This window comes from Prionailurus bengalensis, chromosome B4, assembly GCF_016509475.1.
Source record: "Prionailurus bengalensis isolate Pbe53 chromosome B4, Fcat_Pben_1.1_paternal_pri, whole genome shotgun sequence".
NCBI classification, from domain to species: domain Eukaryota; kingdom Metazoa; phylum Chordata; class Mammalia; order Carnivora; family Felidae; genus Prionailurus; species Prionailurus bengalensis.
Genome location: NC_057358.1, coordinates 89908819 through 89933451, shown reverse-complemented (window position 1 = coordinate 89933451; position 24633 = coordinate 89908819). Strand labels below are relative to the sequence as shown.

The following is a 24633-nucleotide window of genomic DNA, read 5'->3' as shown; positions in this document are numbered from 1 at the left end:
AAGTATGATTTTTAAAGCTGAGAGAACAGAGTTTTGAACTAGAGAGTCATTCTCAGACTGTTTCAAAAGCAGTTAATAGAAGTTCCCATGAGCAAGTAAGTTGAGGAATTTTAAATAGGTCACTCTTACAGGATTTCTCAGAGATATTCCTGTTCTAACATGAATTCCCAGCAGGACGATACGCTGTATAGCATTTCTCAAACACGTTAACTAAGAACCTTTTGAGGATGGTAGTTTGGGAGATGGTGGCTTGGGACTTTATGAATAGGGAGGAGAGAATTAATGATGTATGGGAATGTTTTTGTTTTTTAGAACTGTGAGTGTTTTGTTTAAATGAGAAGAACCCTCTAGATTTGAGTTTGAAGTTTTAGGAAATTGCAATGATGAGATTTTTCCCAAGGCTCTAGGATGATCATCTTGGGTAGGAAAATAGAGGGTGATAGAATGATGGCTTATGAGGACAAAACTTAATGGAAGGTAAAGTTAATATTTACCCTTTTGGAGTTTGGGCAGTAGACCCAGAGCATAGACTTAAAGTTACAAATTCAGTCTCCTTTTAGCCAGTAGTTTCTCAGTATTTTTTTTTTACTAAATCTGTTTTAATGCTGCTAACAAGGAGTCCAGGCCTTCTCTCATTAGGGTGGTAGTAGGAAGAAGCTAAAGAACAAGTGATAATCTATAGGACGTGTTTTTACAAACACATGGGGCAGGGGAGAGGAAGTCTGAAGTTGCTTAAGTGTTCCTCTTTGCTGAAGTATAAAACGGTCCTTTTCATTATCAACTCTGGTAGTTTATTTGATTGTAGTAACTTGGTATTAACATTTTTTTTTTCTTTTAAATTTTAGAACAAGCACTGGTTAATTAGGCAAGCCAAGACCCCAATGACTAATTCTTCAATACAGTTTTTAGATAGTGCCTTTAGGAAAAGGTAAGAGCTGCTACTTTATCAGTCTGGATGGTCTTTGAGGACCTTTCCAAACCAGCCCATGAACAGGGGACTGCACAACATGGTTATCTTTGAGATAAAGTCAGAAGGTAGACTTTATCTGGTTGATGGGAGAAACTTTGGTTGGGGGTCCGCTGCCCCAGAAGCGGACTGAGATTCCTTTACATTCAGGTGTATAGGAGATGGTCTTTGGACCCCAGGACTAACATAATTGCAAACTGGAGCCATTTGGTTAAAAAAAAAAAAAAAATTCCATTTGTCTGAAGAAAAGGTCACTTTGTGAGAATCAGACCCAATATTGGTATAAGACCCAAAGGCTTAGACTAGAGCAAAGTATTTTCTTTGCTATTTGGAATTCCAAGGAATTGCATTAAGTCAATTCTTAAAAATTAATTACACTCTCTTAAGATGTATTTGGATTATACCAGGGATTAGCAGACTTTTTCTATGAAGAGCCAGATAGTGAATATTGTAGCCTGGCAGGCCATACAGTTTTTATCACAGTTGCCCAGCTTTGCTGTTGGAGCCCAGCTAGGCAATATGTGAATTAATGAGCATGACTGTGTTCTAATAAAACTTTATATAAAAACAATTTGTTGTTTAATGGATACAGAGTTTCAGATTTAGATGAAAAGTTTCTGAAGATCTGTTTCACTGTGTGAATATACTTAATACTACTAATTGTATCCTTAAAATTTGTTAAGATGGTAAATTTTATGTCGTGTATTTTTTACCACAATTTAAAAACAAACAAAAACAGTGGGCAAACTGTGGCCCATCACCATGGTTTGCCAACCCCTAGTTTAGACCCTTAAACTTTGTTGTAGCATAGGTCTGTCTGAATTAATCTGTATTCATCAGTGCTGAATTGACAATTTTCTCTTCCAGTTGCTTCTGCTGTCATAACCAGTGATGATAAAGCTAACTGGTTATTTAAAACTCCATTTATTTCTCTAGAAATCATTAAATTTGTAATGAACTAATTACATTCTGGAATTTTTTTTTCCCTTCTGGAATTTTCTAATTTAGAAATTAGAAAATTATCTCTGGTTTTTTCCAGTGAGGGGTTTGAGGAAAGGAAGCTTGGGATTTGAGCTTTTTAGGGGTGTGGTTTGGGGGCTTTGTATTGTTTTGTTTTGGACTTTGCTCCCGCTCTTTTGGTAAAATAGCATTCCCTCAGTCATTGTTTCTGACGTCCCATTGTCACCGTCTGTTTACATCCAGGTGGCAGACTTTATTGTCAGTTGATGACCTTGTGGAGAAACTAGTCAAGAGATTGGAGTTCAATGGGGAACTTAACAACACATACATCTTTTATACCTCAGACAATGGCTATCACACAGGTAAGGGGCAGGCTGGGGTATTCCTGTGACCTTGATGAGGTGCCTTTCCTCTTTCACCCAAGTCAGCAGCACTGGCAGGCAGCTCTGGTCTGTTATAGGGGTGCCCAAGCCTGGAGGGTGTTGTCCTCAGGACTCCTCTGCTTAGAGGCTCTTCTCATTAGCATGGAAAGACCAGGTTTCATTATTTGCTATTTCATATGCTAAAATACGTGATGTTCTAGGAGTTGGGAAAGGTGAGTGAGCTTGCTGGGTTAGAGGCAGGCTTTATGAAAGAGGTAGGAAACAGAACTAGATTTAAAGGGCAAGTAGACCTTAGAGAATACAGGCGTAAGAAATTTTACGAGGAAAGACCAAGATAAGGTTGTCTTGTGAAATTGTGAAAGAAGTTTTACTGATTTTGTGTGTGTGTGGTTTTATGTCTTGTCTTTTCAAAAGTGTATATGAGTCAGCCCTAGATCTGTGACTTTCCTTTTCTCCACTTGGATGTTCTTAAAAACCAATGGCTTCTTTCGCTACGTATAAATTTCACAAACTTCAAACTGCTGACCTGAGACTTGCTTGCATAGTAGCAGATTGATTAGGCATTTAATTTTTTTTTTAAGTTTATTTATTTTGAAAGAAAGAGAAAGCAGGAGGGGGTCGGGGGTCGGAGAGAATCCCAAGAATGCTCCTCGCTGTCAGCACAGAGCCCTTACTTGGGCTTGATTCCACAAACCGTGAGATCGTGACCTGAACTGAGATCAAGAGTTGAATGCTTAACTGACTGAGCCACCCAGGTGCCCCTAGGCATTTAATGTTTTGTTGTGAATATTTTGAAGCACTCAAAGTAGAGAGTAGTAAAATAACCCTCATTATCCAGCTTCAATTTTTAGCTACATGTGACCAGTTTTTTAAATACTTCTTACCTTCCCCTTGTTTTTCTTTTTTTAGCTTGGAAGGCTTTGGAAAAACTTCAGACATTGTGATTCTGTACATCAATAATTGTTTGTGTATCTGACTGGTCTGTTATGTATTGGGATGTAGACAAAGTCCACATGCTACCTGTATTTTTTATGTGCCCTAAGGTTGTCATTGCCACTAAATTCATTGGGGAAAAATGTTTTTTGTTCTTTAACATCTTACATTCTAGATCTGGCTAATTGCGGTCTTGTGATGCTTGTTTATCTTTAGTCAGCGTTTTCCATAGATTGGTAATTAGGTCTACCATCTTAATAGAAATTCACGTTTCCAGTGAGAATGCTTTCTTTGGTGATACTGACATGTACTTCCTGTTGCATCACTTCATGAGGGTGTCTGCTTGGCCCACTTTAGCAAAGCTCCTAATTGATGGCTCATGTGGTATCAGCCTGAGCCTCTCTTATGAACCTTTTGTGATTGAACCTTCCATTGGTGATTGTTGCTTTAATCCATTCTCTCAAAAATTGCAAAGCGTTGACTTCCTAACTCTGTCCTTTTTGCATTTATTAATTGGAATTCCTTAGAGAAGAACTTCCTCACATCAGCTGTTTGGTATCTTGAAATTGATTGATTCAGGAAAGGCCGAATAAATGTTTTTGTTCCTTTATTTACAGTTTTTAGAGTGACCTCGTTCAGTTGTGGTCAGGTTGAGTAACATACATAAATCATATTTGTTACAGTACTTTCCAGTCAGTCTTTTTGCTGAATATGTCCTATGTTAGACCAACGAGTCCCCTGAGACATTTGTTTAAAGATGAGCTCATTTCCTGCCTTGTAGTAATAAGAGACCTGAGCGATTGTAAACTTTCCATTAAAGTGCCATAAATAGTAGGACAAAGTTGTTTTCATTCTTACTATCAATTAAATGAATCAGTGACACATCGATCCTGGCCCCATCTTTACCCCGTGTATTTTGTTTTCAGGACAGTTTTCTTTGCCAATAGACAAAAGACAGCTGTATGAGTTTGACATCAAAGTTCCACTGTTGGTTCGAGGACCTGGGATCAAACCAAATCAGACAAGCAAGGTAGGTGCCTGAAAAAATGATGGTGTTTACAGGTAGCACTTGCCTAAGAAAAGAAGGTTATTTCTCTGGAGAAGAGCCTAATTAGATTTCTCCCGCTATGAGGAGGAAGTCTGATTGGCTTAAGATCTTTTAAGTGTATTTATAAGCCTTGGAAATAGTGATTTCCCTTTTTATTTTCTGGCCACCTTCCATTAACTGTATTCCCCCCACCCCCATATATACACATCATATCAGGATAAATAACTTTTATTTGTCCTTCAAGACGTAAATCTTTTTTTTTAATGTTTGTTTATTTTTGAGAGAGAGAGAGAGAGCAGGGGAGGGGCAGAGAGAGAGAGACACAGAATCCAAAGCAGGCTCCAGGCTCCAAGCTGTCAGCACAGAGCCTGATGCAGGGCTCAAACTCATGAACCGTGAAATCACGACCTGAGCTGAAGTCACATGTTTAACCGACTGAGCCACCCAGGCACCCCTGCAAGACTGTAAATCTCTACCTTGTCCTAGAACAGTGACTCTCCCATGCAGTGCTCCTCAAAATCACTCTCTGAAATTGTGAAAGGTTCAACATCCACAATGGTTCTAATGGACTCACTTGGATGGAATAGAGACCCAGCCTCTGTTTTTTTTTTCTTTAGTTCACAGATGATTCCGAGAGGCAGCCCGGTTTGGGGCCTACTACCCTGTAGATCAGAACTCCTCAGGCAGATTTCCCCTGGGCACCTTGTTAAAATGCAGGTTCTGACTCTGCATTTCAGACTTCCCAGCCGATGTCTGCTGCTGATCTGTCCTCACTTTGAGTAGAACATTCTAGAAAGCCTGTCTTGTGAGGATTTCGTTCCTCTCTCTGTGGGACCTTTCCTTGCTAATGTGTTTCTGCTTTACTGATTCTCCTAGAACTGTCATAATGTACCACTTTCTTTCGTTGCCATTTCCATTTGGTTTCATTGTCTTTTTCCAAACTTGGTACCTCATACTGAGGCACTTTGTTCCTAGATCCAAAACACTTTGTAGGCACCCTGCTTCAAAACACTTTGGTCTAACGCTTGGGAGATAAGAATTGATAAGCTCTACCAGTTTTGTCTTTTGTTCCCTGATAACAGCTCTGTGAGGCAAAAGGAAATGAGCAAATACATCGTTTAAGCTAAGTTTGGAAAGTGGGCCAGACTTTCTGGGTATACTAGATACTTTAGTTTATTTATTTATTTATTTATTTATTTATTTATTTATTTATTTATTTAAAAAAAATTTTTTTTTTAACATTTATTTATTTTTGAGAGAGAGACAGAGCATGAACGGGGGAGGGTCAGAGAGAGGGAGACACAGAATCTGAAACAGGCTCCAGGCTCTGAGCTGTCAGCACAGAGCCCGACGCGGGGCTCGAACTCACGGACCGCAAGATCATGACCTGAGCCGAAGTCGGCCGCCCAACCGACTGAGCCACCCAGGCGCCCCGATACTTTAGTTTAATTTGGAGGTTTAATGTTTACTTTGTTTAAATGTCTGTAATTCACTTATTTCCTTTTGTAATGCTCAGATGGAATTCTGTTGAAATTCGTTCAGAAAGGTAAAGTGGCCTTCATAATTTCCTTTGGAGTTTTCCTTTTCTCCTAAGACCTATAATCCTAAAGCCAGTCACTTCCCAGTACAAATTCAGTTCCCTATACATGGGCCTTTTTTCAAAGGAGATAGGCGAGTTTGGAGGACCATTAAATCTTAAAAAGCATTTTATTGATCTCGATGCTGGGAGTTGATTCAGGGATGTGTCTGCAGCTGTGTACATTTCTAAGGAGCAGGGCTACTGGGGCCACTTCTAACCAGTGTGCGGAAGGAGGCTGAATGAGAACAAAGTGAAATGTAACAGCCAGCTGCCCATTGAACAAACCATTCCTTTTGTCTTCAAGTTAACAGTGGCAATGAGAAAAGTTCACCTTCTCTAAGCAGTCTAAATGAAACTTGGTTCTTAGAAAACCATTTCAATGATAACTATGATTTGTTGAATGCTTCGTAGGTGACAGCTGTTATTGTAAGTGTATTAGCTGTACCGACTCATTTAACTTTCACGGCCTTATGAGAAATATAGCTATCCCCCTTTTACAGATGAGGAAATTGAGGTACAGAGTTAAATGGTTTGCCCAAGAAAATGTAGCTAAAAAGTATCACAGTCTGGCTCCAGAGTCTGTACTTAACCATTACAGTATAGCTCAGAAAATATTTAAGAATCTTCTTGTGCCAGCAGCCTTGGATACACAGTACTGAGCAGTCAGGGAAGATCAGTCCTTAAGTCCCTGTGTGCAGGAGAACCAGATACTTTAACTACACTTGTTAGTGAGAGCCTCGGACGCATTTGAGCAGAGACCTGAATGTTGAGAAGGATATAGTCCTGCAGAGATTTGTGGGAGGTCATTCTGAGCAGAACAATAAATGCGAAGGCACAGATATGAGAATGAGCTTGGCTTGTTCAGGGGACAGAATGTGGCAGTTGTACTGAATTACTTTCACTTCCTAAGTGAACCATCTCTCTGCCCTCCTCACCTTTGTATGACTGATTGCTCCTTCTGTTTGGAATGCCCCTCTTGAGCCCCTTCCACCTCACTAATTGTCCTTTAGAGCTTCGGTTTTGGACTCCTGTCTGGAAAGTCTCTACAGACCCCTGCCCCCACTTGGGGTAGGTGTTCTTCCCATGTTCTTAGCTGGCCTCACACTTCCCACACCCTACTGAGTTTGTCTTTTATCTGGGGAGTTCCTAGAAGAGAAGCACTGTCTAAGCTTAGACTACCCAGCCCTTAGACACACTGGGGGACATCCTTGTTGCTTGAATGGTTAATTAATTACCAAGGTCACATAGTAAGTGGCAGAACCAGGACTGAAAATTCAGTGTGTGCTTAAAATCCGTGTGTGTGTGTGTGTGTGTGTGTGTGTGTGTGTGTGTCTTGCACTGCTGTGCTGACAGATGTAGTTGGAGACGTGTGAAATGCTCAGCTTCCACCGTGCACAAAGAATGTCAGAGATGGTGGGTAGTTCATCATGTGTTGACAACATAGTTGTCTCAGTGCCAGTTGTCCCGTGTGAGTGGCACAGGGTTTTGAGTTGGGCATAATAAACTGAGCCTCCAGAAGCTGATGGCCAAAACAGGGCACGTTTGACCAGTGGGGCTTAGCTGTTGGGAGATCAGAAGCAGGTGGTATGTGTGAATGCCAAAGACTGGCTTATTGAGGTTTTCTCCCCTGGCTGGAAGTTAATCTAGCTTTAGATTTGGTGGTAGAAATTCTTCAAAAGGGTTTTAAGCAAGAAAAAGGTTAGCAGGAAAAAAAATGACCAGCATGATCCAGGGGAAATAGAACTGAACCGGGAGTCAAGAAGACAACATAATGGCTTTAAGACTGGACAGAATAAGCCTAGTTTCCCTACATGAAGTCGGGAAGATGGTAAGTGAAAGATTCTCAGGTGTAACTTAGTGACACCCTGGCTTCATACTTGTAGGGAAGCTGGGGTTGAGGCGTCAACCCAGATGAAGCAGCCCAAGATGGGGAGAGTTCTCTGCTCTCTTACATGGTTCCACTGCTTTTCTCTACATGGATTTGGGGTGTTCTCTGGCATGCTTTGAGTCTTCCCTTGATAACTCTGCGTGAATTCTTGATTCTCAGGGCTTAAATGTCTGTTTGGAAATCTGATGTATCCTCCTGAGAACCCTCTTATTTTTTTTCTTTCAGTAATTCTGTAGTACTGTCATTTTTTTAGAGCTAAAAAAAATAAGCAGCTGCAAGGCATGATATCCCTTGATTTCATGCCCCAGAATTTTCTCAGAGCTTTTACTTGATCAGAATGTCTGTATGCTTCAAACCTAAGAACATTACCAAACAGTGAGGCTGTGATTTATGAAATAATTTACTTTTGGTCTTGTCAGTGCTTTTTTGGTTTCAGTCCATAAATGAATCTTTATACTTATAAAAGCAGTACCATTTTAGGAACTTGAATGCTAATGTTTCTAGAAGTCATTATGATCATGGGTCCATAGTGTCCATTCTAATTTTTATTTGTAAAAACCAGAGCTAGGTGTAATTCTGTTAAATTCTTTACTCCTACTCCCATTTCCACTAGAAGTCTACCATCTCCTGACATAGTATGCTAATTTTGAGACTCTTTACCTCTTAGTCAAATAAAAGTCTAGAAGGTAATAGAATTTGTCCATTATTTTTGTGAAAAATGTGATTATTGTAGATACCTAGGAACAGAGAGTCCTGGGATGGTGTTTATGGCACTTGGGCCGAATCTTAGGGACTCTTGATTTGTACTGAAACCTAAAAAACCTGTCTCCCCATAGAGCAGACTCACTCGAGAGAGGCCCCGCACCCCCAGTTCATACAGCTGATGGTTCTTGAGGCAATTGCTGGTGAAACAGTCAGTCACCATTTAAAAAAATTTTTTTGTTTAATGTTTATTTCTTAGAGACAGAGAGAGACAGAGCATGAGTGGGGAGGGGCACAGGCAGAGGGAGACACAGAATCTGAAGCAGGCTCTAGGCTCTGAGCTGTCAGCACAGAGCCTGACGTGGGGCTGGAACTCAACAGACTGCAAGATCATGACCTCAGCCGAAGTCGGACTCCCAACCGACTAAGCCACCCAGGCACCCGTAGGCAGTCACTATTTTATATCTCTACAGGCCTTATTATTTTGGTGTTTACTTTTTTTTTGTTTTCTTACGAAACTGCCTTGGTCCTATTACTAATACCTGTGGAATTGGCTTTACATCATTTATGTTTTAGACATGACTGAAGATCTTTTAGTCACGTGTCAGGGTCTTGTTGCCTTGATCTGATTCCGAAGGTAACATAGGTGCTGCTCTTTCCTGCCACGATCTTTTCTGTATTCATACCCAGTCTTCTTGACTGTTCAGAGCGGTTCAGTCTGTCTGGGAGTCTTGGAATTAGGCAAGATATTTCTTACACTGGGTCTTGTATAATCTCTAGAGACGTCATTTTTGTGGGTTTTTTCCCCAGTAATATACGGATTCCCTTTCCCGTGAGTGGCTTGCCACTGAATGGTAATTTCTGACAGCTGCAGCATTACACTAAATGATTCAGAGCCAAGATAAGCATTTTGGTCTGCCCTACAAGAGCCATCATAGCCACAGGAGAGCTGGCCCCTGGATATTGCCCTGAAGATGCTTTCTTGCCTTTCATGTCTGTACTTTTGGTTTTGTTTTTAAATTAAAAGTTCCTGACTTGGTAGGAATCCCCGTTTGGCCTTTCCTAAGACGCTCTAAGTTTTCTCAACAATGTTGAAGACTTAATTTCCTTTGAGTAAATGGTAGCTTTTCCAGTTACGAGCTGTTGGCTTTGTTTCAGTTACTTCTCTTTCATTTTCTCATCTGTAAAATGGGGGAAATATACTGCATCCTACAGTTGTGGTGAGGATTAATTGAGGATAAACGGCAAATACTGGCACAGAATAGGTGCTCGGTAAACATTAGTGCCCCTAGTTTCCATGGTGGATTGTCTTCACCATGCTAAAAGGTTTTCCTAGCCTGTGACTGAAGTGACTTCAGGTGTATGCTTAGGTCCTGTATAGGCCTACACTGTCCCCTACAGTAGCCACCAGCCACACGTACCTGTGAATGTCAAGTTAAATAAAATATATACAATGAATTTCCCCTTTTTTTTTTTCACTTTAATGTGGTCACTAGACAATTTTAAATTGCATATGTGGTCCCATTGTATTAGACTCTTCTGGTTTAGGTCCTAACGAGGATTTGTGTACAGAAAGAAAATAGTCTAATAAACTAAAGGAGTAAGGCAAGGTATAAATGCAGGACAATAACTTTAATTTCTAGAATGTTTATGTAGCACATTGAAGTTCTGTGCTCTTTAAGGAACCTTTTATCAGTGCACTGTTGGAATAAGTTTTCTGTGGTCTCCAGCCTATTGCAAACATTTTTTAGTATGTGTTAATCACTTTGAGAAACTATGAAAAGGGCTAATATCCTCCTTGGTAAAAAGTATTTAACGTTTGGGACACCTGGTTGGCTCAGTCGGTTGAGTGTCCCAACTCTTGATTTCGGTTCAGGTCATGATCCCAGGGTTGTGAGATTGAGTCCCATTTCAGGCTCGGGACCCCCATTCCTGCTCCCTCTCCTCCTCCCCCTCCCCTTCCGCCCCTCTTCCCCACTCGTGCGTGCTCTGTTTTTCTAAAAATAAAAAAATAAATTTAAAAAGCATTTAACATTTGAGACTTTTAAAAATGTCAGGAGTTCATTTGAAATCAAATTTAGTGAACTATAGAAATAATCAAGTTGTAAACACTTTGTATAAATTAATTAGCCCAACATTTTCTCATAATTCATCAGACTTCGGGCAGTCCCAAAGAAGTTTTGAAACATGTTTTGATCAATAACAGTATAGGTTGAATAAATACATAACTTCCCAGGGGCTTATATTACAAGTCTTATTAAACCTTTATGTGTTGTTGTTGTTTTTTAATTATTGTAGTTATGTTTGAATCAATGAGTCAGTAGACCTCAGTAAGTCTAGGCTATACAAAAATAATAATAGTAAATGCTGTTTGTCTTCTGGATGGGGTGGGGAACAGCTATATTACAGGTAAAAAAGAAAAATCAGACAAACTGTGTTCTAGATTGCTTCTTTTTTCCTCATTCTCATAGATGCTCGTTGCCAACATTGATTTGGGTCCTACTATTTTGGACATTGCTGGATATAACCCAAATAAGACACAGATGGATGGGATGTCTTTATTGCCCATTTTGGTGAGTATAAAGCCTTCAATCAGGCCTGAGCCAAGACTCTGAAATAAATTCCAGGGTGTATAAATTTAGACTTAAAAATTTAAATCTTAAACTACTAAATTTGGGGAACAAAATAGAATTTTTCTCTTCTCTATGGTGGGAAAGAGTTTTCTAAAAGACTGGACCACATATAAAGAGTTCTGTATCCTCCCTTCCCTCCCCACTGCCCCAAAAAGAAACCATCATAAACAAAGTGAAGACAGGTGACAAACTGAGAAAATAGTTGCAACATACATGAAAAAGGGTACTTGGTCCTAATAGATGAGTTCTTAGAAAGCAGAGATTAATATCCCAGTAGAAAAGTGGGCAAAAGAAGTAACTTAACAACTCATGGAGAAATGAGAAATGGCCACAGTAAATGCAAAAACATCGCTCCAGTGCTCATCCAAGAAATGCTTAACCGAAGAAGGCCTTTATTGCCTACAGTACTGGCAAAGATTACAAAGATTTATACCCAGTATTTTCAGAAGTCTGAGAAAATAAAAACTACTCAGACTGTGTTCACAGAAGTGTGATCAGTATGAGCTGTCAGGAGGCTAAAGGTCTTTAACAAGACCTTTCACTTCAGAATATACACATTAAGAGGCTCCTGGCTGGCTCAGTCAGTGGAGTGTGCGACTCTTGATCTTGGGGTTGTGAGTTCGAGCCCCACGTTGTGTACAGAGATTACTTGAAAATAAAATCTTAAGGAAAAGAAATACATTAAGCAATTCCACCTGGGAATTTATTCTAAAGGAAACACACGTAACTCAAGAATATTTGAGCACCTCCTGTGTGTCTGGCACTGCACAGACCTAAGGATCTGTGGAAGGATCAATATTAAGTTGGGAGGATCAGTATTAAAATGTGCTGCGGTTTACGGTGACTCATTATAGGTGACTCTTACTGGTCTGAACCTGTTACGACATATTATTAGGTAGTATATGCTTCATACGAGAGGACTCCTGTCACTCACATAAGTTACGAGATAGAAGAAATCCCCGTGAACTCATCACCTCGTTTAATAAGGCAGGTATTCCCAGTGCTGGTGCATCCCCCCGTATGCCACTCCCCATCCTGCCTACCTACCTTTGTTTGCCCCGTGGGAGTGATCCTTTTCCTGAATTTCATGGTTACCATTCTCTGGATTTTAATTTTTTAGTAATGATGTACATATTCCTAAACGAAATACCTTAGTTTTGATATTGTTTTGCACTCTAAAAATTATACCCTACTGAATGTAGTCTGGGACTTTTTTCAACTCAGCATTGTTTCCAAACTGATACGTGTTGTTCACAGATGCCTAATTTCCATTGTATGAATGCATCACAACTTAATTACCTGTTTTGTCAGTGGATAAACCTTTCTGTTATGCTAACAGTGCTGTTAGAGCATTTTTATATATTTCTTCCAGTGAACATGTGTGTATATACCAAGGTATGGGAACTGCACATTGTTCTCTTCTACAGATATTACCAAGTTATTTTTATAAAGAGGTCATCAGTTTACCTTCCCAGCAGCAACATATGTGATTTCCCTTTGTTCTATATGAAACTGTCAGACAGCTTAATTTTTGCCAATCTAGTGGTTTAAAAAGACCAAAACTTTATTTGGTCCTACTACTGTGTGTGCATTTCTTTATTTATTAATGAGATGAATCATTTTAACAGCTTACTTGACTTAATTCATACAGTTTACTGAAGTTGACAGTTCAGTCATTTTTGGTATATTCAGAGTTGTACAGCCGTACCATAATCTAAATTTAGAACATTCTCACCATCCCCAAAAGAAACCCCAGATGTATTAGCAGTCTCCCCCCACCTTCGCTCCCTCTCCCAGCACCAGGCAAGCACTGATCTGCTTTCTGTTGCTATAGATTTGTCAGTTGTGGCCATTTTGCATAAATAGAATCATATGTGGCCCCTGTGACTCGTTTCTTTTCCTGAGTATAATGCTTTCAGAAATCATGTCGTAGCATGTATCGGTATTTCATTCCTTTTTATTACCAAATAATATTCCATTGTATGGATATGTCACATTTGTTAATCCATTCCTCAATTGATAGGTTTTCCCTTTTTGGCTACTGTGAATAGTGCAGCTGTGAACACTGTGTACAAGTTTTTGTGCAGACAGATGTTTTCAGGTCTCTTGGGTATATACCCGTACCCCTGGGAGTAGAATTGCTCTTTCGTATGGTGACTTACGTTTAACTTATTGAGGAACTGCCGGACTATTTCTTAAGCAACTGCACCAACGGTGTATAAGGTTTCAAAATTTGCTGCATCCTTGCCAACACTTGCTGTTATCTTTTTATTACATCGTAGCGGGTGTGAAATGGTATCTCCTTGTGGTTTTGATGTGCACTTCCCTAACGACTGATGATGTTGAACATCTTGGCATGTGTTTATTGGACATCTGTGTCTTCTTTGGAGAAACGTCTGTTCAGATCTTTTGCCCATTTTTTAATTGAGTTTTTGATCAGTGAATCCTTTTTCATTTATGCTTTTTATGTTGCTTCCCTTGTGAAGTGCATCTTTTTGCCCGTGATGTCCTCCCTGTTTGTGACTTGTCCTTGCTCTACATTAAGATATGAGAACACAGGAGTTAAATGTATAAATCCTCTCTTTTATCGTTGGTGTTCTTTGTATCTTGTTTATAAAAAGGTTTCTGAACCTCGAGATCAAAAACAATTCTCCTAGGTTTTCTTAGAATAGTTTCATACTTCTCCCTCTTACACGGAAGTCTTTGGTGTATCTAGAATTGGTTTTTCTGGCATGGTATGAGGAATTCAGTTTCATTTTTTTCTCTATAAATACTCCGTTGTCTTTTCTGTTCCACACATATGTCTTTCCTTGTACCAGTATCATTTTTGTCTTGTTATAAAGCTGTGTAATTAAATCTGTAAAGGCACACCTCTGTCATTGTCCTTGTGAGGATCTTAGCCACCTCTCATACAAACTTTAAAGACCACTTTTCAGATTAACTGAAAAAATTCATATTGGATTTTTGGTTGATATGCTGAATCTATAGATCAGTAAAAGGAAAATTTACATCTTTTAATGTTCTCCATACAAACTTTATACTATATGTCTCCTTTCTAGTTAGGAAAAAAACCACTTCACTATGGGGATGAAATTACTATGCAGTTGACCCTTGAATGAGTATGAATCGTGTGGGTCCACTTACATGCAGGTTTTATCCAGTAAACATTGGAAAATATTTTGGAGATTTGTGACAGTTTTTAAGAACTAGCAAATGAACTACGTAGCCTAAAAGTATTGAAAAAATAAGAAAAGGTTAAATATGTCACACATGTATAATTTCTATGTAGATACTATTTTATTACTTACTACCATAAAATATATACAAATCTATCATTAAAAGTTAACACTTATCAAAACTTACACAGAGGCTCCTGGGTGGCTCAGTCAGTTGGGCGTCCAACTTCGGCTCAGGTCATGATCTCACAGCTCATGAGTTCGAGCCCCACGTTGGGCCCTGTGCTGACAGCTCAGAGCCCGGAGCCTGCTTCAGATTCTGCGTCTCCCTCTCTCTACCCCTCCCCTGCTTGCATTCTCTCCCTCTCTCTCCCTCTCTCTCCCTCTCTCTCCCTCTCTCTCCCTCTCTCTCCCTCTCTCTCCTTCTCTCTCCCTCTCTCTCCCTCTCTCTCCCTCTCCCTCCCTCCCTCCCTCCCTCCCTCCCTCCCTCTCCCTCTCCCTCTCCCTCCCTCCCCCCACCTCTCAAAATTAAACATTAAAAAAAAAACTTCCACAGAACATACATGACACCATTCGAGAGAAGTGTAAAAAAATTTAACAAGGCAGGATTAAATCATAAGTGCATAAAATTAACTGCAGTACATACTGTATTTTTGTATAATTTCCTAGCCACCTCCAGTTGTTGTTACAGTGAACTCAAGTGTCATGAGTATCTGCTTAAAATGCCATGTGGTGATAATCATCTCTGCATGAACAGTTTGTCTCTCTAGTAAACTGGGTATGGTGGTAAATGATTTTGGTTCTCGTGTATTTTTATTGCATTTAGTATAATACCATAAGCCTTGAATAACACCATGGGACTCTTACACAGTGCCACCTGGGATGCTAGAAATGCTCCCAAGAAGCTGAGAAAAGTCATGACATTATAAGAAAAAGTTGAATTGCTGGATATGTACTGTAGATCAGGTCTGCCACTACAGTTGCTCACCATTTCAAGATAAATTAATCTAACGTAAACACCACTGTGGAAAAAAAATAAAAAAGGAAATTCGTGAGGCCATTACTGCAGCCATGCCAGGAGGCATGAAAACTTGACACCTTTTGCAAAATACCTTTTTATCTGGTATTGAAAATAATAGCTTTTATGTGGGTACAGGATTGCTATACGAAAGACATACCTATAGACTCTTAAAGTGATTCAAGAGAAAGCAAAGTTATTATGTGACAACTTAAAGCAAAAGGAAGTTGAAGGATCTAAAGCTGAAGAATTTAATGTCAGCCAAGGGTGGTTTGATAATTTTAGAAAGATATGTGGCTTAAAAATGCCAATGTAACAGAAACAGAAGAACCTGCTTCTGTCAACCAAGAGGCAACAGACAAGCTCCCGATGCCATTAAGAACATCCTTGAGAGTATCTGCCTACACAGGATTTTAATGCAGACAGAGGTTCCCTATTCTGGAGAAAAATGCCATGAAGGACATGTATTAGTAAGGAAGAGAAGGAAACACCAAGATTTAAGGCAGAAACGGACAGGCTAACTCCTGCTGTTTTGTACAAATGCAGTTGGGTTTATGATCAGGACTCCTGAGCCTTGAAGGGAAAAGATAAACACCAGCTGCCAGTTTTTTGGTTGTACAACAAGAAGGCCTGGACAATGAGAACCTTTTCCTGGATTGGCTCCATCAATAGTTTGTTCCTGAAGTCAGGAGAAAGTACCTTGCCAGTAGGGGACTGCCTTTTAAAGTTCTTTTGATATTGGACAATGAGGATGACCACCCAGAACCCCATGAGCTCAACACTGAAGGCATCGAAATGGTCTCCTTGCCCCCAAATACAGTGTCTCTAATTCAGCTTTTAGATCAGGGGGTCATAGGACCTTGACCTTCAGGGCTCATTACACACATTACTCTGTGGAAAGGATTGTCAACACTATGGAAGAGAACCCTGCCAGAATATCATGAAAGTCTGGAAGGATTACACCATCAAAGATGTCATCGTTGTAGAAAAAGCTATAAGAGCCACCAAGGCCAAAACAATAAATTCCTACTGGAGAAAACTGTGTCCACGTGTGCCTAACTTCACAAAATTTACAGTAGAAGAAATTGTGAAAGAGATAGTCTATACAGCAAAAAGGAGGGGCAGGGGGCGGGCGGGTCAAGGGTTTCAAGATACGGATCTTGGAGGATTGACACTGGACAATCTGGCAGAAGGGTTTCCATTATTCAAGACTGCTTTTAACGTCTTCAATGCCATGGACCCTTCCATGATACAGGCACTGAAGCTAACGTAAACAGTGGAAGAAGGATTGGTACCATATGGAAACGGTTTTAGAGAAATGGCAAGAAAGACAAAAATTACACTGTATTTCATAAAGTTATACTGAGTGTGCCTGCCTCCCCTTCTACCTCCTCCAGTGTGGAGACAGCAAGACCGGCCTCTCCCTTCCTCCTCCTCAGCCTACTGAACAAGATGCTGGGATGAAGACATTTATGATGATCCTCTGTACTTAAATAGTCATCATGCCAGACGTTAAACTTGTGTAGGTTTTTGTCTTTGTGTAAAAATCTAGTAACTGTACAGCAAGAAATGTATCAACAGCATCACTTAAGTATTTACTGTGTGGAGTGTTGTGTACAAGGCTTCTACGGACGTGGATGGCCTATCCTTACGTAGGCATAAGGTGAGTGATATTTAAAGTAAAATTAATGTGTTAGTTTTCTTGCCATTTGTGCTTTCAAAGAATAACGTTACCATGCTGTGTGCCTCTCTCAAAACTGGAGAAACTGGGTGTCAGCCTGTCACCACTGGTAAGAGTTTTTTAATGTAACCATGTTTTCAATGCTGTGTTATGAATATGCCTGTAATACTGTGTGCCATAAATTTTGGCCATAAAAGTTATATAATCATCCATTAAGCTAGGCTACTGTGAAGCGTTCGTGTCAGCTGTACTAGGTCACCATAAAGCAGCCACATTACATGTTGCCAATGCATGAGTCATTATACCCGTAAATAGGAGGGTTTTTTTTTCACATTTTTTCATTGTTGTTAAAACTTCTAAGTTTATTTTGAGAGAGAACGAGCTGGAGAGGGGCAGGGAGAGAGGAAGAGAGAGAATCCCAAGCAGGCTCTGTGCTGCCAGCGCAGAGCCTGATGCAGGGCTCCATGTCATGAACCAGGAGATCATGACCCAAGCTGATATCGAGTCAGACGCTTAACCAACTGAGGCACCGAGGCGACCCTCGTTTTTTCTTTTTTCATGTCTAGTGTTACCAATATGTATTACGTGTACAGTGTGTTATATCCCTTAAGGTGCTGACAGATCATCTCGTAAACAGATGACAGGCTTACGATGCGAGAAATACAGTACCATAAATATATATATTCTCTTCCTCGCGATTTTAATATTTGCTTTTCTCTAGCTTACTTTACTGTAAGAACACATCATATAATAGGTATATACAGCATGTTAATTGACTTTGTTGTTAGTAAGGCTTCCGGCCAATAGTAGGCCATCAGTAGTTGAGTTTTTATTTTTTTTATTTTTATTTTTTAACTTTTTTTTTTGTAACGTTTATTTATTTTTGGGACAGAGAGAGACAGAGCATGAACGGGGGAGGGGCAGAGAGACAGGGAGACACAGAATCGGAAACAGGCTCCAGGCTCTGAGCCATCAGCCCAGAGCCTGACGCGGGGCTCGAACTCAAGGACCGCGAGATCGTGACCTGGCTGAAGTCGGACGCTTAACCGACTGCGCCACCCAGGCGCCCCGTGTAGTTGAGTTTTTAAAGAGCCAACAGTTACACACGGATCTTCAACTGTGCAGGGTGTCAGTGCCCTTAACCCCTGTGTTGTTGGAGTGTCAGCTGTCGTTAATTTCTCTGCATTCTTGTGGAACCACTGCTTAGGATTCCACCCTTCTCCTTGTTCCTGTTTTGTTTTGGAAGTTACTCTGGTGAGACCGCTGGTGTATGAAGGTCGCAGAGCAGCTCGCAGCCCTAGCCTGCCCCGATTCAGAAGCTGCTGGCTGCGTGCGGCTATTTAAGGTCACAGGAATAAAGCGAGGATTCAGTTCCTGTGTGTCACTAGCCAGACTGTTGAACAGCACAGATACAGTACATTTCAGTCAGAAAATTCTGGATGGTGCTGCTAGAGATGGGAGGTTGGCACACCCCTGTGAGCCAAATTTAGCCCACCCCCATCTTCCATAGATAGTGTTATATTAGAATATAGCCACGTTCATCCATGTATGTATTTTCTAGGCCTGCTTTCCTGTACAACAGCAAAATCAAGTAGCTGCAGCAGAAACTATATAGCCACAGACCCTAAATAGTATCTGGCCTTTGGCAGAAATGTTTAATGACGCTTCCAGACCATTAGTATCACCTGGAGACTAAAATACAGTAGTCACCCCTTATCTGTGGTTTCACCTTCCACGGTTTCAGTTACCCATGGTCAGCCACGGTCTGGAAGCAAATGATCTTCCTCCTGATGTGTTATTAGAAGATCAGTAGTAGCCTAATGTTATGTCACAATGCCTGTGTCATCCCCCTCAGTTCATCTCATCACGTGGGTATTTTATTCCAAGAAGGGTAAGTACAGTACAATAGATATTTCAAGAGAGAGACACCACATTCACATAACTCGTATTACAGTATATTGTATTCATTCTGTTGTTATTGTTAGTCTCACTGTGCCTTTTTTATAAATTATATTTTATCGTAGGTATGTATGTAATAGGAGTAAACAGTATCTATAAGGTCCGGTACTATCCACAGTTTCTGGCATCCATGATGGGGGAGGATCTTAGAATGTACCCTCTACAGATGAGGGGGGGAACTACTTACTTTTGCTTGGGTCCCATCCCCAAGATTATGGTTGATTGACCTGTGATATAACCTGGCTGTTGGGATTTTTAAAGCTCTCCTTGTGATTTTAATATTCAGCAAAATTTTGAGACAACTGATGTAGACTTTTCAGATACTCTTTTCTCGTCTGCATATTAACGATGCACAAGTGTGAGGTTTTAAAGTCCACTCGAGTTTGACAGATAAGCTATTCCCCTGACTCCCAGCTTCCACAGCTGAGAGTTGGTAGAGTGGGTACCTACAGAGTTGATGGCTTCTGAAATCCTGTGACTTAACGATTTCTGAGACCTTGACCTGTGTGGGATTGTTCAGGCTTCATTATGGGATAGTGGGTTAGTAGACGCGTTCCTGTGTATGCATCCCCCTTTCCAGGCAGCTGTGGCGTTCCGAGGCTTTGAACAGGCTACCAGTCCTTCCCACTGTGGTCAGCAGGTTAAGTGGGTGCACTGAAGTCCTTAGAGCAGCAGTTTTCACATTTGCATTCATCAGGAATGGTTTCCCGCCCCAACTAGGAATGAAGAACTTGCATTTGCAGTAAGTTCCCACCTGATGCTAATCCTGCTGGGGAACACACCCTGAGAACCACTGTTTCAGAGTGTGCTTCTCAAGTTTTACTGTGCATATGAATCACCAGTGGATCTTACTGAAATACAGACCATGGCTCATTAAGGGTAGAGTAGGGCCCGAGATTGTGCATTTCTAACAAGGTCCCAGGTGTTACTGATAGACTGCTGTTAAAAATTCAGCTGAGTAAAGGTAAAGATCAAATTGGCTTCATCCAGTGATTTATTACTTGGGCAGTGGCTCATCTGGTAATAGAAAGGAGCTCCACCAAGCTATAAAAAAGCAAAGGTTTTTAAAGGCAGAAAGAGGGCAGAAAAAAGTCGTTAGCAAAGAATGCATCGTTTCAGGCATGGTAGCCCTCCTAAGGGGAATGGAGGGGGCCCAGTGGGCAGATTACCTCACTAGTACTGACCAGATAATTCCAGGTTGACTGGTTACAAGTACAAGGTAGGGGGGAGGGGGGGCTGTAATTAGGTATTAAGTCTTGGTTTGCTGACGTGGAGTTTAGCACAAGTGACTCCATTTGGGGCCTGTTGTCTGTTTTTTTTAATTTTTTAAAAATTTTTTAATCTTTATTTTTGAGAGAACTGTTGTCTCTTTTTAAATATGTGTATATATATATGTATATGTATATGTATACATATTTTAATCTTTGTTTTTGAGAGAGAGAGTGTGAGCAGGGGAGGAACAGAGAGAGAAGGAGACAGAATCCGAAGCAGGCACCAGGCTCTGAGCTGTCAGCACAGAGCCTGACGTGGGGCTCGAACTCACAAGCCGTGAGATCATGACCTGAGCCAAAGTTGAACGCTTAACCGACTGAGCCACCCAGGCGTCTCTGTTGTCTTTTTTTTTTTTTTCTTCTTAACAGTTATCCCTTTTTGATCAGACTGTCAGCTTAACTGAGAGTGATAAGAATTTAAGGTATTAGTGTTGTTCTCAGATACTGCTCTATAGTTCTTGCAGCTTTTGTCCATCCTTTGTGTGGTATTCATAGGTCATGACATCTTTTGCTTAATCTCTGTGATACAAGCCACCACTTCAGGTTCATAATCTTTTTTTTTTTTAATGTTTATTTTTTGAGAGAGAGACCAAACACAAGCAGGAGAGGGGGAGACACAGAATCCGAAGCAGGCTCCAGGCTCTGAGCTGTCAGCACAGAGCCCGATGCGGGGCTTGAACTCAGGAACCGTGAGATCATGACCTGAGCCAAAGTCGGATACTTAACCAACTGAACCACCCAGATGCCCCCAGGTTCACAATCTTTGAGTCAATCATTCTTTTCACTCCTTTTCTGACATTCCAATCTTGGAGAGATCATTTGCTTGATGGTTAGTGGCTGTGTAATGCTTTTGAGAGAATACAGTGCACCAGGAAGATAATGATGATTATTATGGACAGCATAATTCCCAATGTTTGTAGTCCCCAAGACCCAAACTAATTAGAATCTGTCAAAAAAAAAAAAAGATCCCACTGAAGGAGTCACCTTTTTGAGCGAAGGGGCTTGTTCAGGAATCTTACACAACTGAGTTTCAACTTCCCCAGAAGTGTTATTCCAGCTACAGTATAGCCATAGCACAGAAACCTCTATGTTAAGCTAAAATACAATCAAGGGCTATTCTTTTAACAAGAACAACTTTAGCCAGAGAGTCTAAGGAGCTTTTTCCAGAAGCTATTGTCTTCTGCTTTCTCTGCCCCTCCCCTGCTCCCATTCTCTCAAAAAAATAATAATAATAATTTTTTTTTCTTAAAGAGTGGAGAGGTTTCTGTCATATTCTAATTTATATTTACTAATAACCAGAAAAGTATCTGCCAAAGGAGGTGATTTCTGAGTCATGAATGTCTCCTGGTAATTTCTTCCTAACTTGATGTATAAATCCAAGAGAGTCAACCAGTGAGGTGTCTTAGTTCACTGTGGGAAGTCAAGGGCACAGTTAGATAATCTAAGACATTGCCTGGCTGTGTGCCAGCTCTCTCAGCATTCATAGGCCCAAGGAGAGTGAAAACGACCACAGACAAAGACAGACTGGATCAGGGCACAGATCATCTCCGTTTAAGTGGTAATGTTAATGGATCATTCACAGGATTTGCTGTGTGTACCTGTTCAAACCAGGGGACAGTTAGGTTTTTAGCACATAGGGAAAGAAAATCTCCCAGCCTGAAATAGTCATTCTAAATGCCTTGCAGAGGTGGATGCTGCTGGTGAGAGATTTCCGTGAAAAGGGACAGGTCTGACCTATATAATCATGAGAACGTGAGGGAGCAAGTGTACTAAGATTTACATAAATACTTGGGTCTGAATCCGGCACATGACAGTCGTAAATGGAGAAATGTGAAACAAGGCAGAGGATGTTCTAGCTCTAAGAGTCGAACTTGGTAAAAGGCTTCTTGAAGGGGCGGGGTGGGGGGCTCGATCATGGTTTGTAGTAACATTGGGAATAGAAGAGAAATTGGTCACAGGGAACACCAGAGGATCTCTAGCATCATGGGTAGATCAGAATCTTTGATGACAAATCCCGCAGTCTGAAAGGTTACCTTCCTTAGCACTTCCCTGAGAGATAACGGATCAAGCATGTTATTTTTATGGGCCAAGACAAGAGTAAAGGAAAGGAGGGGAAGGTAAAAAAATTTCATGTTCGGTTAAAAGTATGAAGTCTTGGTCCAGGGGGAAGCAGTCTACTTTGATGTCATTTGCTTGTCTTCCTCATCAGTTTGATTTGGAGGTTTCCAGTGTCTGTATATGACCAGATGTCAGGCGGAGCCTTCTTAAGCTGTGAAGTGTATACCCAAGGCTCAGTGCCTTCTAGTTTTGCAGCAGTGTTAGTGATCAGGAACCACTTGGTGAGGACCTTTCCAGTGGAGTTTGAAGGCTGTTTTCTTATGATGTTTCCAGGACATTCAATCACCAGGCTCTAAGACTGTGACCGACAGGATCCTTTGAATTGGGATCCAGGAAAGCTTCATTAACCTATTGATAATAGGCTTTAGCAAAAGACGTTAAAGACTTACAGTATCATGTCAGGCTAGCTTGAAACAAGGCATCAACAGAAAGTTGTATACCAGTAGACATTGGTCTACCAGTAACTGTCTCATGTAGTAGAATGAGTTCGTTTCCCAAAGTGGGTGCTGTGAATAGTCGTCAAGGCCAGAAGCGACGCCTTAGGTCAAAGGAGTCCAGTTTTTCAGCAAGTTTAGAGATTTGTAAGTTTGAGGATCCCATTCGTTCTCTCAGTCTTGCCTGATATAATCGAGGGTGATTGGGACAGTGATCATTTCAAGAGGTTTGCAAAGCTTTCATTAATGCTTGTATGATTTGCCCATTGAAGTGGGTGACTCAATCACTGGTGATTACAGAAGGTATACTCAAAGTGGAAAACAAGTTTTCTAACAGTCTCTCTGCTGCTGTAAGGGCATCAGCTTTGCAGCAGGGCAAGGCTTCAACCTATCTGGAAGACATACCTGCAAGAAAATATAACCCATGCTAGGTGAAAAATGAATGAAATTCAGTTGCATTTCTGCAGAGGGTCTGGAAAGAGGAGGTTTGAGTTCTCTGAGAACAAAAATAGTTTTTTCAGGATTATGGTCCTGATAGGTCAGACATTTATAGTTCTTTAAAGAAGTTTCACCACCGATGTTTTTTATAATTTGCGTCATCTTAAATGCACCGTGGTTGGGGAAGGAATGCAAAAGCCACAAAATGGGATTTGCCAGGGAGCCAGGAAGAAAGGTCTTGATTTTCCTGTAACCCCAGTCGTTTATTAAGTTTACAACCATTGTCTTACAATCTTAATTTCTCTGTCTCGGGAACAGAATGTTGCCACGTTGCAAGGATGAGACCTCACCCTTTGCCCCACATGGCAAACTTCTGGCAACAAGATGTCATTTTTTGTAGAAGCAGAATAGACTTGATCCACATATGCCACAACCTGTACAAGTTCTGTCGCTGCCACCTTTGCATGAAAGCCAGCTAGGGTATTTCCCTGATACTCAGGTTCAGTCTTTTTAGTGAGAGCCTCAGTTTTGATGACAGCAGTTTCAGAGGGTAAAAGAATGGCAGTAAGAAGTTTACTTGCCCATTTTTGATTGGGGTCCCAGTGGACATAAGAAAACCCCTTTGTCTCCATAACATCCCCAAATCATGGGCCTGCTGGCTCTCAGTGTAACAGTTCTACCTTTCAGGAATTCGCATGCTGAGGTGGGGGCATAGAATAGAGCTCTGTTACTGGGCCGAGTGAGCTTGTGGGAGATTAACAGCATAACCTGCTTGGAAGTTCCCTTTCTCGTATTTATAGTGTGACCCATCAATAAATAAAACTACTCAGGATTAGTCAAAAGGGGGATGGATGTCTTGTAAATCAGGATGCAGTGTCACAGAATGGGACATTACTGCCCCACAGTCCCAGGCTCCCTTGCTCAGGCAGGGGCATTAAATGGAGCAGGATTAAGAACGTCCTGACACTTACGATGCAGATGAGGGGGTAGGGGTCGAAAGAGTTCCTAGGAGGTTAGTCTGCTTGCAGAAAAGTGTTGGAAGTGTGAGTCCTTTTGGAATTACGAAGGCTTTAAGCTGTGTTTGGGGTGTGTAAAGAAATGTCATTTCCTAAAGAAATTCACCGAGGCTTCTAACTGCTGCTGGAGCTGGAGCCTGGCTGCACAGGCTCTAGCAGGGGAGTCGAGCTGTATGCTGTAACAGGCCTGTATTTAATGCCTTGTTCTTGCATCAGCATTTCTTGTGCTTGATGATCTCTTTCACACACAAATAAGATGTAAAGCTTTTGGTTTGGTTGGTTTGGTATCTCTAGGGTGGGCGGTTCTTCTAGTGCTTATTTTAGTCCTAAAAAGGCCCGTTCATGTTTATCTTCCCATTCAAGGGGTTCAGGGACTGATGTCTCGGTAAATTCATAGAGTGGGGAAGCCAACAGAGAAAAATTAGGAAC

General features: G+C 40.9%; 1 protein-coding gene across 1 annotated transcript in view; it reads left to right on the top strand.

The window, feature by feature from the left end:
- Window positions 1-24633, top strand: part of GNS (glucosamine (N-acetyl)-6-sulfatase) — a 57035-nt gene that overhangs the window by 15928 nt on the left and 16474 nt on the right. The window contains exons 7-10 of the mRNA XM_043562951.1: window positions 846-928; window positions 2171-2289; window positions 4170-4273; window positions 10932-11033. Coding sequence (XP_043418886.1) covers window positions 846-928; window positions 2171-2289; window positions 4170-4273; window positions 10932-11033 — 408 coding nt within the window. The remainder of the gene's footprint in view (window positions 1-845; window positions 929-2170; window positions 2290-4169; window positions 4274-10931; window positions 11034-24633) is intronic.